At 45.6% G+C, this 16,882-nt stretch overlaps 1 protein-coding gene across 17 annotated transcripts in view; it reads left to right on the top strand.

Annotated features, from left to right (window-relative positions):
- Window positions 1–16,882, top strand: part of TPD52L2 (TPD52 like 2) — a 47,893-nt gene that overhangs the window by 20,935 nt on the left and 10,076 nt on the right. For 7 of the 17 annotated variants that reach the window (XM_082226428.1, XM_082226419.1, XM_082226431.1 and 4 more), the window contains 4 exons: window positions 2,871–3,019; window positions 4,193–4,252; window positions 7,231–7,290; window positions 13,835–13,936. In XM_082226428.1, the coding sequence (XP_082082554.1) occupies window positions 2,871–3,019; window positions 4,193–4,252; window positions 7,231–7,290; window positions 13,835–13,936 (371 nt within the window). The remainder of the gene's footprint in view (window positions 1–2,870; window positions 3,020–4,192; window positions 4,253–7,230; window positions 7,291–13,834; window positions 13,937–16,882) is intronic. The other 10 variants (XM_082226430.1, XM_082226434.1, XM_082226423.1 and 7 more) reach the window with 3 other exon arrangements.

Here is a 16,882-nt window from a genome sequence, read left to right as displayed (position 1 = left end):
TAGATCATCTCCCAGAATGCCTTAATCTTTGGGCATGTCCACCAAAGGTGAAAGAATGTACCTCCAGTTTCATTACATTTCCAACATTTGTTATCGGGCAAATGATAGATTTTTGCAAGCTTGACTGGTGTTATGTACCACCTGTAGATCATTTTCATTAAATTCTCTTTTAAGGCATTACATGCCGTAAACTTCTTACCAGTGGTCCATAACTGTTCCCAGTCAGCCATCATAATATTGTGTCCAACATCTTGTGCCCATTTAATCATAGCAGATTTCACTGTTTCATCTTGAGTATTCCATTTCAACAGCAAGTTATACATTCTTGACAAATTCTTAACTTTGGAGTCTAACAATTCTGTTTCCAATTTTGATTTTTCCACCTGGAAGCCTAATTTTTTGTCCAAATTATATGCCTCCATTATTTGATAATAATGGAGCCAATCTCACACTCTGTTTTTTTTATTTTTCAAAGCTCTGCAGTTTTAATCTGTCTCCCTCTTGTTCCAAAATTTCCCAATACTTCGGCCATTTGGCCTCCATATTGAGTTTTTTCTGAGCCTTTGCTTCCATTGGTGACAACCATCTTGGGGTTTTATTTTCTAACAAGTCCTTATATCTTATCCAGACATTAAACAGTGCTTTTCTGACAATATGGTTTTTGAACGCTTTGTGTGCATGCCAACCAAATACATTGTTGAAACCTTCCAAATCCAACACATCCGTGTTTTCAAGAAGCATCCATTCTCTCAGCCAACAAAATGCGGCTGATTCATAATAAAGTTTAAGATCTGGCAGTGCAAATCCACCTCTTTCTTTGGCATCTGTTAATATCTTAAATTTTATCCGAGGCTTCTTGTCCTGCCAGACAAATCTAGAGATATCTCTCTGCCACTTCTTGAAACAGTCCATTTTGTGACAATATTGTGGCATTTGAAGGCGCTACTATGCGAACAGCCACACTACCTGGGAATTCAAATATCCCTTTAGTACATTTTTGTCTTGCCCTTCCTCTGAGAAGCTGAGCATGGCAGATGTAGTCTCCACAACATTTATCCTCAGAACAACTCTGTGAGTTGTTAGGGTGATGCACCAGCCCAAGATTACCCAGTGAGCTTCATGGCTATCTCTCTGGGGACTTAAAACTCTCCCCATTCCAGTTCCAACACTGCACTGTTCTTTGGCAGTAGGTCTTCTCTGTAATACAGGGCTTGCTCATGGTTTTCTAAAACTGGGGCATGGTTTTCTAAAACTGGTTCTCAAACCCTGCTCCTTAGGAATCCTGTGGTTGCTTAGTAAAGAAAGGTGGCTGAATACTTTCCTTTTAAAAAACTGTTTTCTTTGGCACATTCTAGGCATGCACTTAGCTTCTGTGGGATAGTGTTAAAGTCTAGCATGCAGGGCTCTAGCCAGACCTAAGCTGAGATGGTATGTCCTGAAACATGCCCAAAGAACCTTTTGCAACACACACAGTCCTCTGTAGATAAATAACCGTGGATTTCCTTGAGGACTGGAAGCAAATCACTGATATGTCAGGTCCACTGTTCACACATTGCAACACTTTGATATTTTCTCTTCCTCCTGATTGGGCTTCATACCACAAATTGGCCTGCATGTGAAACTTGACTGCGGAAACAGAGAGCTGTGTTCATACAAACACATCCATCAGGAATGTTGCTGTGTCAGGTCTCCCGTAAAGTGGATGTGCTGGGGAAACTCCCTAATCAATTATATTCTTTGTACAAAGGCTGATATCACTTCTATGCAGTCTACTTTTTTTAAATCAGAAACTGCATGGTCTAAACTCATGAAAGTAAAATCACATGCCCATAATACTTAAGCAGTTAAGGAACAACCAAACTGTAGGAAGTGGCCCTGAGTTCTTCACTTGTGTACACAAAGAGTGTTTGCAGAATCGGATCAAGGTCCAGCTGGTACAGTGTTCTGGCAAGAATCCCAGAAACCATCAGCTGTTAGGCGGCCCACTGTGGCCTACTTTCTGGCCATTTCTGCTCCAGAACAGCATTTCCCAAACTTGGGTATACAGCTGTTTTTGGACTACAAGTCCCATCTTCCCTAGCTAGCAGGACCAGTCGTCAGGGATGATGGGAAGTGCAATTCCAAAACAGCCGGAGACCCAAGTCAGGGAACAGTGCTCTGTCTTCTGGGGAGCTACCTTTAGCCCGACCTACTTCTTAATTTTGCAAAGTATTTGTATGTTAGTAGCACCACTGCTGGGACGCGGGTGGCGCTGTGGGTAAAACCTCAGCGCCTAGGACTTGCCAATCGTATGGTCGGCGGTTCGAATCCCCGCGGCGGGGTGAGTTCCCATTGCTCGGTCCCAGCTCCTGCCCACCTAGCAGTTCGAAAGCACTCTTAAGTGCAAGTAGATAAATAGGTACCGCTTTACAGCGGGAAGGTAAACGGCGTTTCCGTGTGCTGCGCTGGTGCTGGCTCGCCAGAGCAGCTTCGTCACGATGGCCATGTGACCCGGAAGTGTCTCCGGACAGCGCTGGCCCCCGGCCTCTTAAGCGAAATGGGCGCGCAACCCCAGAGTCGGTCACGACTGGCCCGTACAGGCAGGGGTACCTTTACCTTTACTTTAGCACCACTACTGCCTCACATGTTAGAACAGGCTACAGCCCACTTGTGGCTGCAGCCCACTAGTTGCAGAAGAAAGCTAAAGCTGTTTAGCGCAATAAGCAGTTATGTTGATTAATACATTTAAAATGCTTTGTGGTTCATGTCTTGCTTGCCTCTTCTCTTGGAGGCCAGGACGTCACGGCTCACCTTCCATGCTGAACTGTTACGTACCTGCTCCTATGACACTGGGGTCTCTAACCCAGATACCTCTCCTCTTTTTTTTGCAGGTGGAAGAAGAGATAGGCACCCTGCGCCAGGTATTGGCTGCCAAAGAGAGACACTGCGGGGAGCTGAAGAGAAAGCTGGGCCTGACCCCCTTGGATGGCCTGAAGCAAAACCTCTCAAAGAGCTGGCATGATGTCCAGGTCTCCACTGCGTAGGTGTTGCCTAGGGTGATTTTTTCCACTGTAACCTGCAGAATTAGACGTGGTTTTCTATTGGGGCTTGCTCCAACAGAAAAGAGAAGTCCTATCTATGAGCTTTTATCCTTTGAGATCCTGAAGTAGTAAATCTTCCTTTACCATAGCAGTGGGGGACCTCTGGTCTAGGAGACTTATCCCCAAACCACAGCCACAACCGATAACACACGCGACAGGGCTGCTAGTGCGCAGCCATAAAGTGCTCCCAGTTGTGTATTGGCAAGCGAGGCTTGCCACCACCACCGATCAGTGGGGCAAGCCAGCTGGGATTGGCTGCTTGGAGGGGTTGGCAAAGAGCCGTGGTGCTCTTTGTAATCTCCTTGCTCCTGCCCAAGAGGCCCTGCTCAGTTCTTTGAAGGACTGAGCACCAGTGCTCCAAAGCACCACGCAGGGCTCCTTGCATGGCCTGCCCAGCGCTCTGAAGCTGCAACAGTTGTTGGAACGTCAAAGCGTCCCCTCACCTGACTCCATGCCCACCTCTCAGATCTGACCCATGAAGGGTAGGGGAGATAAGGATCTGGCTCCAACAGCCAGAACCACTTCTTCACACTTGCTGAAGACTTGGAAGGGACCCTGAGGTTCATCCAGTCCGACCCCCTGCAATGCAGAAATATGCAGCTGTCCCATATGGGGATCGAACCTGCAACCTTGGCATTATCAGCACCACACTCTAACCAACTGAGCTATCTAGGCTTGGTGCTTCTTTGGATCACAGTCTGGGCTCCTAATTGCCTTTTTGACTTACGTAGAACCCACTGGTTTTAAAACCCTCCTTGCCAAGACTTCCAGCTGTAGCAGCTTTGCAGTGCACACCCCAATCCATTCATGCCATGCAACACCTTTAATTTAATTTGATAATTCCAAATCACAATCTCTTCCCAAAGGCATCTGAGGAACTGTATGCATGTATCAAAGCTACAAATACACTCTAGCTCCCCATCCCAGGATGCTGTGAATCTCGCACGCTGCTTCATTTTTTCTCTGACAGGAGTGTTGCCAAGACACATATCTCAGGCTGGGTCAATATTTCATCACCTGCCTCTTGGCTGTTGGGTTTTCTTCTCCTCTCTTGAAACCATTTTGACCCCAGCTTTCAAAAGTGTGATTGACCCCCAGGTTTTTGTTTCTAGTTATATGAAAACCTCTGAGAAACTTGGAGAGTGGAATGAGAAACTGACCCGATCGGACCTGTGAGTTCCTCTCCCGCCTTACAAGCACCAACTCCCTCTTCCTTGCTCTTTTCCTCTGACTCATTCTACCCCTTCACTTTGGTCCCAGAGGAAGTTGGCTGTGTGCTTGGGATGTTGGAGGAGCAACTTCTGGGCCTTTCGCTTATTAACGTCAAAACTCCATTCTTTTGCCCATAAACATTTCTTGTCCCTGTTCAAGATTAAGCTCATCTTGCTGGCTTCCGTGACGTTTCCTTGCATAGAGAAAGGAAAATTCCAATCAGTTACCAGGCCACATTGAAACATTGCAGAAGTCCAGCCGGGAATTGGCTACGTTAATTCAGCATCACTCCTGTACATGGCAAAAGGGAGGTTTTACCATTTCAGATTCTGATGCTCACATGCAGACCATGGACAAAGGAGAGCGGGAAATGTGAAGGCTGGGTGTTAGCAAATGCAGTTTCGTAGCTTTTGGTTTTAGCTTTCTGCTGGAACCATCGGGTGGTATAAGTTTTATGCAGAGTAGGCTCGTTTAAATTAATGACTAAGTAAGGTCTTATGGGATGCAGGTGGTGCTGTGGGTTAAACCACAGAGCCCAGGGCTTGCCGATCAGAAGGTCAGCGGTTCGAATCCCCACAATGGGGTGAGCTCTTGTTGCTCGGTCCCTGATCCTGCCAACCTAGCAGTTTGAAAGCACGTCCAAGTGCAAGTAGATAAATAGGTACCGCTCCGGTGGGAAGGTAAACGGCGTTTCTGTGCGCTGCTCTGGTTCGCCAGAAGCGGCTGAGTCATGCTGGCCACATGACCTGGAAGCTGTACGCCGGCTCCCTAGGCCAATAAAGCGAGATGAGCGCCGCAACCCCAGAGGAGTCCGCGACTGGACCTAATGGTCAGGGGTCCCTTTACCTTTAAGGTCTATTAATTTTAGTGACTATACTCTGAATTAAACTTAGTTGAATACCTGTATGTTCCATGGCTACAAAGTGGTGTTGAAAGGGGGAGATCAGCCGTGGGAAAGGATGCTCAACTCTTGCCCGTTGCTTTCCCCCTGCAAACACTTGCGGGCAGCAGAGAAGGGTTCTTCACCCTGGCTCCCTGCTTCTTCACTGGGGACCTCTTCTTCTGGAGGCTGCTTTGCAAAGAAGAAATTGTGCCTTGGGTTTCACTATGTGAGGTGGCCACAGAAGGCATCGTTCCTTCATTGGGGGGTGAGAGAGGTGACGGCAGTAGCAGCATCTTGGCCTTCCAGGTGCAGGAGACAGCAAAGGAGGATGGATGGGACCGTGCGAGACCTTCAAGCTGATAGACCTGCAGTGCTACTCTGTGCATCTCTGCTCAAAGGTCCCATGGAGTTCAGTCCTGCTCACTGCTGAGGAAGCACACCTAAAAATGTATTCAGGGTTTAGTTCTAGGCCAGGACGGAGCAACTTTGGACATGGCTGTGTTACAGCCTCCTGGCTGGCTTGAGATTTGGGCCGAGGCTGCCTGATGTGGTGTTGCTGAGTTGTGGGAGGGAGTTGTGTCCATATGGTCGACTGCGTGCATGCCTGTATATGTAGGTCTGCATGCTGGCACATGGCCACCCTTGCCTGAAGTAACGTATGAGAATCTCTCCCCTCCCCGTGCCTAGTGCAGAAATCCAAATAAGCTGGTGGAGTTGGGACAGGGCACTCTGTCGCTCCTTGGCCAGCCCCTTTGAGCGAAAGTCAGGGTAGTAGTGATTCTTTCAGGCTTACTTATTTTACAAGCCTGACAATTCAGCTTAAAGCTGGCAGCCTGGCCTGCTAGAACTATTTTTGGCCCAAATTATTTGTCTTGGCTTGTATTTTTCTTTATATTTGGGACTGGACTAGGTAATTATAGCCAGCCAGCTAACTAACTGTTAAGCAGACACTTTCCTCCCCAGTGCAGGAAAAAAATTCAAAAAGCCAAATCTTAATTTTATTTCATTTATACACTGCTTGATTGTAAAATGCCCCCTCCCCGCAAGAAAAAACCTCAAAGCGGTTTTTGAAGACTGGGTGTTAATAGGCTGCTATAGCACTTGTATTTATAGAATCCTAGGCTTAGTGTGACCTTGTTTTAAGACGCTCAATTATGTCTTCACTCTTTATTTTCCCACATGCTGCAGTGCATCTAACTGCAAATGGTAGCCCAAGCCATAGGCAACAGTGAGACACATTCTCTCTCTCTCTCTCTCTCTCTCTCTCTCTCTCTCTCCCCCCCCCCCCCAATCTAGCCTTTCAGATTGATTTTTCCGCAGGGGAGGCATAGAAATAAATGTTTGAAACGGCAGTTTAAAACCTGCCTTCCACCACTCTCTGCACCGCAGCAGCCTTGCAGCCTTTTAAACTTAATTGCACTTTAAAACAAAGCACCTGGCAAATGTCAAGTCGCGTAAAGGTATGTGTGGCAATTTCTTTGAGACGCAGCTGCCTCAACCAAACCATAGTGGGAGAGGCTGATTAAATTAGCTTTGGGGGTCGCTGACGTGTCTGCCTTTGCCAAAGGAAGGAAGAAGAACGGTTGCTGTTTGGATGCACTTCCCTGAGCACCCAGCGTAAACTCTTGTGCTTGCATCCTGGCTTGCTGGTTTCTCATTAGGGCATCTGGCTGCCTGCTATGAGGACAGGATTCTGGGTTAGGTGAGCTGTGGGCCTGATCCTGCAGGGATGGGCTCTGTTTTAATCTAACGGCAGCAAAGTAGGACTGCTAAGTCTAGGGTGGTGCCTTCCCCTCTGCCCTCCGCAAGCATGGAAAGGAAGGAGCTGGAGAGACCATTTTTGCAACATCTGAACATTTTATTTATTTAAGACTGCATGTCTTCGATGGTTCGCCCCAAGAACAGGAAGGAATCTGACCTCGAAATAGCACAAACTAGGGAGGAATAAATACAAAAGATTGAAGAAATAGTGATGCCTTTGTTACAGCCCTTGTGGTTTGGAGTGCTGTGGAAGAAAGGTTTTGGCCCCTTCTCTAACTTCCGTTGTATTTATAGATATGTTTCGGCCAGCAGCACCCTGGAGGACTGGAATGAGAAATTAACCCAATCAGAAGCGTGAGTGTCTTAACCTTCAGCCTAAAGCACGTTCCCTTATTCCAATAGCATCCTGCAACTAACCGTTCCTTCCCTGCACTAACTGCCTTCCTGCTTGGTCTCCATTCTCTAAACGCCGATTGTTTTGCTGACTAATTAGGGATAGTGGGAGAAGGATGACTTAGACTCTGCAGCTTACTGCGTGGCAGCTTTCTCTATGATCCCATAAACTTATCTGTGATATCCTTCCCACCCTGACGTTTGCCCATTGCTCTTTGGCAGTGAACACCTTCACCTGCTTCTGTGCTTCCTTTTGATAGGCCTTGTTCAGGTTAAGCTTAAGCTTGCAGATGATTATTGCTTGTGGACTGCGGTTCTGCAGGAGTGCAAAATGTAATGCAGAATGTAATAGTGGGACCAGAATCCTGAGGTTCTCCTCTTTTAATTAATTTTTCTAAATGCATGAATTCTAGCCCTTAGGGGTGTAAAAAAAAAAAAAAAAGTTTGAAAGTATGTGGGCAGCGTTTCTGAAATTTCAGCAGCCAGAGAGCTTCAGTGACTGTACCCCACCCATGACTAGCAAAGCAGAATAAATCATGCAAACGAGGAAAAAGAACCCACAGTATACTGCAAAGAGAGAAATGGTTGCAAATGGCATAGTTTTGCAAGTCGTAGAATGCATTTTTTTCTTGGTGCAGAATTTAGATGGTAAGGGAATGGAGTTTTATTTTTTTTAAAAAAAGTTTTTGTATTCAGTATGCTCACAGGGCCTTGCAGTGAACCCAACCAAGCACACTAATGCTCCTGCGCGAAGCATTACTGCATATAAATTAAAGCGAGCTTAAGACAGGTGCATTTTGTAACCCTTAGATGGGGGTTCTGGAGAACCGTAGATTCCCAATCCTAGTTTCAACAGGGCAGTGCAACAGTTTCCTTTGGTTCACCTTATGTCTAGGAAACTTCTGGTTATAGTCCTTATATGATCTTACCGTAATCAGCATATTTCTTCTGATGTCCCCAGGAGCCACATTTTAAGGAAATTAGAGCCAGCTTCCATAATTCCTAACTGCAAGCATGTGTGTGTCTCTCCCCATTGAGTATCCCCATTGAAATAAATGGAAGTAATAGAAGAACCCTGTAACTCTGATTGTTTCCCGTTCAATTCAATGGAGTTGATGAGGGAGGAAGAGTCCCTGTTGACTTGAATTCAGAGAAGCTGAGGCTGGAATGGAATGCATTTCTGCTTGCACACATGTGAGGGGTGGGTGGGTTACTGATTTTCAGTCCTGCTGTAGCACTTCATTCATTGAATGCCACTGTGAAGGATCTCCCAGTCCTCTGGAGTGGCTTTATAGGAAGGATAGGACTGCATCAGAAATAAGGAACTGGGAAAGGCCTATTCTGTGAGAAGATCCTTTGGATTTACAGTCGTACCTCAGAAGTCAAATGCCTTGTGACTTGAACGTTTTGGCTCCCAAACGCCGCAAACCCAGAAGTGAGTGTTCCAGTTTGCAAACGTTATTTGGAACCCGAACATCTGACGTGGCGTCCGATTGGCTGCAGGAGCTTCCTGCAACCAATCAGAAGCCGTGCCTTGGTTTCCGAACATTTTGGAAGTCAAATAGACTTCTGGAACGGATTCCGTTCGACTTCCGAGGTATGACTGTATAGTACTTGGCCTTAGTGACTTGTTTGTGGAGCTTGACCCTTCCTCTCCCCTCCCCACAACACTTGTCTGCTTTTGGAGTATTTTATTGTTTAACTCATTGCCTCTCAGTGCTACCTGCCCTTTTTCCCTCTTACAATTTAGGCTGATTAGGGGGAAATTCTGAGAGAGGAACGTGACCTTCATTAAACTGAGATTCAGTGCTACCTGCTGTCTCCCACGAAAGTGCTGTGCATTGACATATCCCGGCAGTTGCTTTGAGTTAACAGAAAACTTTGGTGGGGTTTAATCAGAGTTTGTCCTGAGTTTAATCTGAGTGGAAACCCCCTAGCAAAGCAGGAAGTTTTGCAAACCTCAGCTTCCTGAAAACTGCAGCAGGAAGTCAACTTCGGTGGAAAGTTTCCAGAGCTGAATTTTTTAACACCTCTAATGCTATAAGGACGTGGAAGGCGCTGTGGTCTAAACCACTGAGCCTCTTGGGCTTGCCAATCAGAAGGTCGGCAGTTCAAATCCCTGCAATGGGGTGAGCTCCCGTTGCTCAGTCCCTGCTCCTACGCACCTAACAGTTCGAAAGCACATCAAAGTGCAAGTAGATAAATAGGTACTGCAGCAGCGGGAAGGTAAACAGTGTTTCCGTGTGCTGTTCTGGTTTGCCAGAAGCAGCTTAGTCCTGCTGGCCACATGACCCAGAAAAACTGTCTGCGGGCAAACACCAGCTCCCTCGGCCAGTAAAGCGAGATGAGCGTCGCAACCCCAGAGTCGTCTACGACTGGACTTATCTTTCTTACCTTTTTTTAGTCATGCTATGCTAGCCTTCCTTTTCAGGCTTTCGTTAAGTACCAATGCTTCACTGAATTTGGTGACAAATGACCAGAGGGGTGGAGGTCTGCACCAGCCTTCCCCAACCCAGGGCCCTCCAGATGTTTCATAATGTAGCTTCCATCAGCCCCAGCTAGCACAGATCTGAGGCTGAAAAGATCTTTGGTTCAAAATATTTGGAAGGCATTGGCTTGTGGAAGGCTGTGTATTAGGGTAAAGGTAAAGGGACCCCTAGGGGACGCGGGTGGCGCTGTGGGTAAAACCTCAGTGCCTAGGGCTTGCCGATCGCATGGTCAGCGGTTCGAATCCCCGCGGCGGGGTGAGCTCCCGTCTTTCGGTCCCAGCTCCTGCCCACCTAGCAGTTCGAAAGCAGCCCTAAGTGCAAGTAGATAAATAGGTACCGCTTTATAGCGGGAAGGTAAACGGCGTTTCCGTGTGCTGCGCTGGTGCTGGCTCGCCAGAGCAGCTTCGTCACGCTGGCCACGTGACCCGGAAGTGTCTCCGGACAGCACTGGCCCCCGGCCTCTTAAGTGAGATGGGCGCACAACCCTAGAGTCGGACACGACTGGCCCGTACGGGCAGGGGTACCTTTACCTTTACCTAAAGGGACCCCTGACCATTAGGTCCAGTCGTGGCCGACTCTGGGGTTGTGGTGCTCATCTTGCTTAATTGGCTGAGGGAGCTGGCATACAGCTTCTGAGTCATGTGGTCAGCATGACTAAGCTGCTTCTGGAGAACCAGAGCAGCGCATGGAAGCGCCGTTTACCTTCCCGCCGGAGCGGTACCTATTTATCTACTTATACTTTGATGTCCTTTTGAACTGCTAGGTTGGCAGAAGCAGGGACCGAGCAACGGGAGCTCACCCCGTTGCAGGGATTCGAACCGCTGACCTTCTGATCAGCAAACCCTAGGCTCTGTGGTTTAACCCACAGTGCACTGCAAGGCAAATATCTGTTCCCTATATTTCTAGGAAACTTCAGCTTCTGCTAAGACAGCTGGGGCTGCAGGGAAGGCACAAAGGCAGGATGGGTTTTTGGGAGGCCTCAGCTGAATAAGTATTATTCCAGAGGGGTGTGAGCAAATACACGAGCTTTCTTGTCAGCACAGGAAGCAAAATGTGGCTTCTGGGATGCTTAGGGTAGAAGCAGCTTTTGTACAGTGCTTAAGGACCTTCTGTGTTGCATGTCAGAGCCAGAGAGAGAGTGTGTGTTTGAAATAGTGCTGGGGCTTAGGGTTAGCGTTAAAAAAAACCCTAATGTTTGAGTGATACAGAGACCAGGTGCTGGTGGCCTACCCTTTCAGATGATTATACCCCGCGTTTTGGGGGACAAATGGTTAGGAACTTGCTGGGTTGTAATCAGGGGGTGCTTTTGGTGTCAGGATGAATAATAGGTACAGCTACATGACAGCTGGTCTTGCTAAGTCGTCCCCAGCCGACCCTTGCAGTATCTTAACTACTAATGCAGGGCAGGAGAATGCTGAAGAAGACAAATGCCATTCACGTGCCCTTTTAAACAACTGAGGACCAACACCTGGGATAGCTGCAGCCATGTTTAATGAAGCTGCCAATGCTTTAAACAAGGAAGCAAGTAAAATGGCCTGGTTGCTAGATCGTGGGCTCCAGTTCAGCATGTTACCAGGATTCTGTCCCTGAACAGATGGGATTTTTTTCCACATTTAAGCTGAACCTCTGCATTGTTCCTGTTCTGTGTGTCCATTGCTTCGATAGATACAGTTGGCTTTAATTGAAAAGGACCTTCAAGTTCCATTAATAAGGTGCAACTCAAAAGATGCATGCTGAATTTGTAGTACAGATCTTACCCATTTGGCTCCCCTGCAGAGAAGGTTCTGCCTCTGTTAATGCCCTTACAGTGGTACCTCTGGTTGCGAACGGGATCCGTTCCGGAGGCCCGTTCACAACATGAAAAGAGTGCAACCCTCAGCGGCATGTCTACGCACGTACGTGTTGCGATTTGCCGCTTCTGCGCATGCGCGTGATGTCATTTTGCGCTTCTGCGCGAGCGGCGAAACTCGGAAGTAACCCTTTCTGGTACTTCCGGGTCGCCATGGGACGCAACCTGAAAAAGCGTAACATGAAGCGAATGTAACATGAGGTATGACTGTATTCTGCACAGACAGCACTCCTTGCCTAGATTGACAGATGGAAGAAGTTTAATATCTGCAGAGCAGTGTTTTTCAAGCTTGGGTCCGCAGCTGTCGTTGCACTACAACTCCCATCATCCCTAGTTAGCAGGACCTGTGGTCGGGGATGGTGGAAGTTGTAATCCAAGCTTGAGAAACACTGCTGTCGAGGAACTCTTGCTGGGACCAAGGCCTCCCTTTGAGTGAGATGGTCAGCCTGCCTTTTGAGCAGCCCTCTTGAGGATGCAGCTGTGGCTCACATCTCAGACCCTCTACATAGAAAATTGGGATGGGAGGAGGGTCTAGCCTTCTTGGCAGGTTTGTTTTCAACAGGTGTGTTCCTACTAGAGCACTACTTTTAGCTATTAAGCTTCAAAGTGAGCACCCATCTGTAAATCTAAAGTAGCCCAGGTTCCACACAAGAATTGCCAGCCTCGATGAGAAGTGGGCACCTTCGGGAAGAAGGGTGCAGTGCAGATTTAATAATTAGATAATTAATAATTTTTCAAAGGAAGGAACCGCAGGCCTGGGTTCATGGGCAAGGAGGACAAGTCTTGCCTCTCCATGGACCACATACAGAACAACAAACCCCTGTGTTGCAAACTTAACATAACAGACAGTACAAGCAACACGAAGACCAGTATACTAGATAGAATTGCAATTCTTATTGCATGATATACATAATTTAGTACAACAAAAACAAAATGTGCACACTTGTAAATACTCTAATATATTTGAAGTCAAATGAACACACGTCTGTCAATCTTTGAAAGTCCGTAGAAGTATAATAAGCCTATAATAAGTCTCGTTAGGATATGGAATATACTCGCCACCAGCGATGGCTGTTTGTATACAAAAAATGCTATCCTAATTAATGGCAATGCAAATGGTCTTATCTTGTACGTGGCTGATGTGGGACAAGACCCACTGAGTTTAGGTTGTTAGTGCATGCAGAATTCCAGCATTAACGATCAGGGGAAGAGTTTAGAAGGTACTTGGCTGTAATCCTATCTTTAATCTGTTCCCTCTGTGCACTGATTTTTTCTGGGGATGTTAGTGACTTGCTCAGTAGGGACTGAAATATTGTGTTTAGAACTAAAACATAAAGACTGTGCCATCTGAGTCTTTGGATTGATGGCAGAAAACTGTCCCAGAAATGGGTACTTCAATTATTTGGAGTGTGTTGCTATTGTCCCTGCTTTAAAATAGCAATGTTAATGGTAACTGATGGGAAGCATTTTCCTTACATAGCAGAAGCAAGGCTGATTCTTTTCTGAATTAACTTGTCACTGTTAACTGTTCCTTCTAAATTTCTAATGCTGTCGCCAGCTGAAAGCTTTTTTTGCCGGGACGATGGGGGCTGCTTTGTAATTTCTGGGTAGATGAGAAATCCTCTTTTTTAATATGGGCTCAAAGGAAAAGTCGGGGGTTGTAAGGAGAACGAATGCCCCAAATGCAATTTGACTGACTTGCAGTGAGAAAATGCTTCTAGCCCTGTGCAATGAGATTTTATTTTTTTAAAATCAGCACTGGTAGTAAAGGCATACGTTAAAGAAACAACTTCGCTGCTTCAGTGCAAAAAGGCTTTAAATCCATCATTGCACTGGGAACCAGCTGAACAGCTTTCCAGCCATTCTCACTTATTCACTGAAGTCTTTTAGTTTCAGTAAATGCCTCTGAAGATGTGTGCCAGTGTCACTTACAGCTGCGTATGCCCTGTTTTAACCACAGCTGCATGGTGTTTAGGAATAAAGAGCCATGGACGACCCTCAAGTGATGCTTTCTCACAATGAGACCCTGGTCAGAAGTGCCGCTGTCCCCCTTATCCACAAGAGCCCTGTTTGCCAGACACCAGCTGCCTTTTCCCCTAGCGCCGCCTCGTCCTTCCTCCTTAATTGCTGTCTTCAGCTGCTAACAAGCCTTGTTTTTCTTGCCTAGCTACAAGAAGACGCAGGAAACTCTCTCGCAGGCAGGGCAGAAGACTTCGGCTGCCCTTTCCAACGTGGGCTCTGTGATCAGCCGGAAGCTTGGAGACATGAGGTAATTTCTGCGCTATATTTGCTTCAAAGGGAGAGGAAGTTGAGCATGCGCCCAGCGCAACAGTAGCAATCAGTATCTAACAGCCCTGCTATTATTGACTGGTTCCAGTTACAGGGGTGAGAGGTGCCGAATGTTTGACTTTCTGTTTAACTTACATTTTCTCTGAAGCCAAGAATGGCCTTTCCTTGGTGGCCTCTCCTTAAAAAAATAAAATAATAATGCCCTATTGATATCTGATAAAAGCAATGTTCCCCTTAGTTCTGTGGAATTTGCAGTTAGTGTTATGATGATTTTAGAAGCAGGTCCCCCACCGCCAGACGCTGTAATGTAACATAAACTGCTCTTTTAAACAAATTCTTTGATTTCTTTTCTTTTTTGCTCCGTTGTTTTTCTGAGATGAAAAACTACAGAGGATTTTTTTGATTTCTATAATGTCCTTTGCCTACACATGTGCTTGTGTAATACTACTACAGTATAAGCAACTAAGTTTAGAACTTGAGTCCAGAACTTAATAACACTTGTTTGGCGTAGATTTCTCTGCTTGTTACACACTTAATGTTTTATAAGCTTGATTATTTAAATGGTCAGTGGGGGGGACGACCCATTTAACCCATTAGATGGTCTAATCCTGTTTGTTCATGGGTTCAGTGAGAACTTGGGTTGTGGACTTACCCCTCCCCTCTTGGGAGTGTAGCAAGACCAGTACCAAAAACTTCATTGCTGGTTAACTCTTGTTTAGTGTTGTATTTATGTACTTAAGCCTAGAATTTTCGTGTGTGGGTATGTGTGTAATATTGAATTTATTCTCTGTTTGCCAAGTTGGTTTAGGCTTTTTTATTTATTTACTGACATGTTCTATATTTTGTATATTTGTATTTCAAAGGGTCTATATTTCGATGTTTGCTGTAAGCCAGTTTGGGCAATCTCATTATGAAAAAGCAGCCCATAAGTAAACAATCAAAACATCCCCTAAATGTTTAGACTTTCACTAGAGTTCAGCTCCGTTGCAAATTGTCTATGTGCTCCAAACTTTGGTAGCCTGCAATCAGGTCATAGTTGCATAGGGTTTGTTGAAGGATGCAGTTTCTGGTTTGGAAACTCATTCAGCCTTCATCTTAAACTGAACTGGTGGTAGTCTAAATACAAGGCTAAAAGCCGACTAGAAGCCTAACGCTACATTTCCCCATGAAGACACATGAAGTCTTACTTAAATGTTGTATCCCCATTTAATGCACCACTAGCATTAACTTACAACAAGTGAAGTTGCCACTTTAGTTTGGTCAAGAGAATATGGAAGGAAGTTATCCAAGGTTCACAGGGTAGGTTCACACTTATTTGTGAAATGCAGGACAGCAAATGATTCCCCTTCAATCCTTACTCTGGAGAATTTTTATAAATGCAAGCTGTGTTGTGCTACACTATATTGTATACATCAACTGCTTAATGTGTTAATAGTACTTAACGTAGAATTGAGCCCTTGTATTCACTGCAACATTGATTCTTCTCAGACATTCTCCTTTCCCTCTCTGGCTTGGAATATCTGGGTGGTAAGCGCTTGATATAAATTCTGATCACATAATGGCACTTTCAGGACTATTGCCACCTCTAGTACATTGTGGTTATGTGTGTATTTGTGTGTGTGTTGTTCTTCGAGTTAGCAGATAGCACCGTTTTCTTACCAAAAGCAACATGCTTGCTTTAAATGTCCCAGAGAATTATTTCATAAATGCATTGGTCTTGATAACATTTTCCTGGAAACTGATACAGCTTGCAAACAAGACCCATGCCTTTCCATCCTCCTACCCTAGGTTATTAAGAACCTAGTTTGCTATTTTAGTTTTTCATGGTCGGCTTCCTGAAATTTACAAATTGCAATGTGGCATCTACAGTGTGAATAGCAAAGACATTGATTAGATCTCTCTCTGTGTGTGTTTTAAAGAAGCATTTAAATGTTCATGCAGGTTGTCAAACCTTTGAACCACAAAGCAGCGGTCCTTTAAAAAACAACGTATTTGTCATCATGGTATGAAGTCATTGTGGCCAGATCACATAGGATCTGAAAGAAAGTCGGAATAGAACTCGTAGCCAAGCTAATGAGGAGGATGAACCTTGGAGAAGGCAGAGCAATGCCTTGTGCCACTTAGCGTAATGTGATAAATGGAGACTTTGGTGGTTTATCCTCAAAGAGAATGAACTTTCAATCCACATCATAACAAAGGTGTGGTTGAAACTTAGTTGGGACAGATAATTTGTGGTCTTCTCTTTCCCACACCCCATACATTTCTTTCCCACACCCTGGTAATGTCTAGTTAAATGTCAATAAAGTACTGCTGCGTGTGATTTTCTCTGCCCCAGATAGCAGCAGTCAAACAAGTGGGAGAGAGAGAAGCTGCCTCCTTCTGCAAGGTCTCATCCTGATGTCCATAGAGGCTCTTTTCCTAGTTCTTACCGAATCAGTTCCCTCAAATGAAAGGCAGACTTGTGCCACGAAGCTTGACTTATGTGATCAGAGACTAAAAGGAGTGAAACTGGTGTTTTGCAGTGAACTTCTTTCCTTTGGGCAGAAGAGGTTTTTTCCTCTCTGTTCAGCCTCATTCATCTTTGTCATGTGCCTTAGAGATTCTGCTCTTTTTATACTATTCTCTTAAGAAGCAAACTGCCTTCCTTTGTTTTGCTGGTGTGCTTTGAAGTGTGTTCATGGATGAAACTTTCCACATTGGCTGCTCCAAGTAAGGGGAAAGGTAATTGATGAAGGGACAAGGTCTTGGTCAGGTCTAAGCAACAATAATCTCCTTGAACTCGCAGACACCTGCTGGATAAGCTTTCAACCTTGACGCATTGCCTGTATATTTTCTATAGTATCTAATCTGATTTAACTACCTCAGGGTCCAACTTGATAAGTTTAGTCACACTCCAGTTCCACTGAAATAAATAGAACCAAACTGT

This window comes from Podarcis vaucheri, assembly GCF_965113315.1.
Source record: "Podarcis vaucheri genome assembly, chromosome: 6".
Lineage (NCBI taxonomy): Eukaryota > Metazoa > Chordata > Lepidosauria > Squamata > Lacertidae > Podarcis > Podarcis vaucheri.
This window is presented reverse-complemented; position numbering and strand designations above follow the sequence as displayed.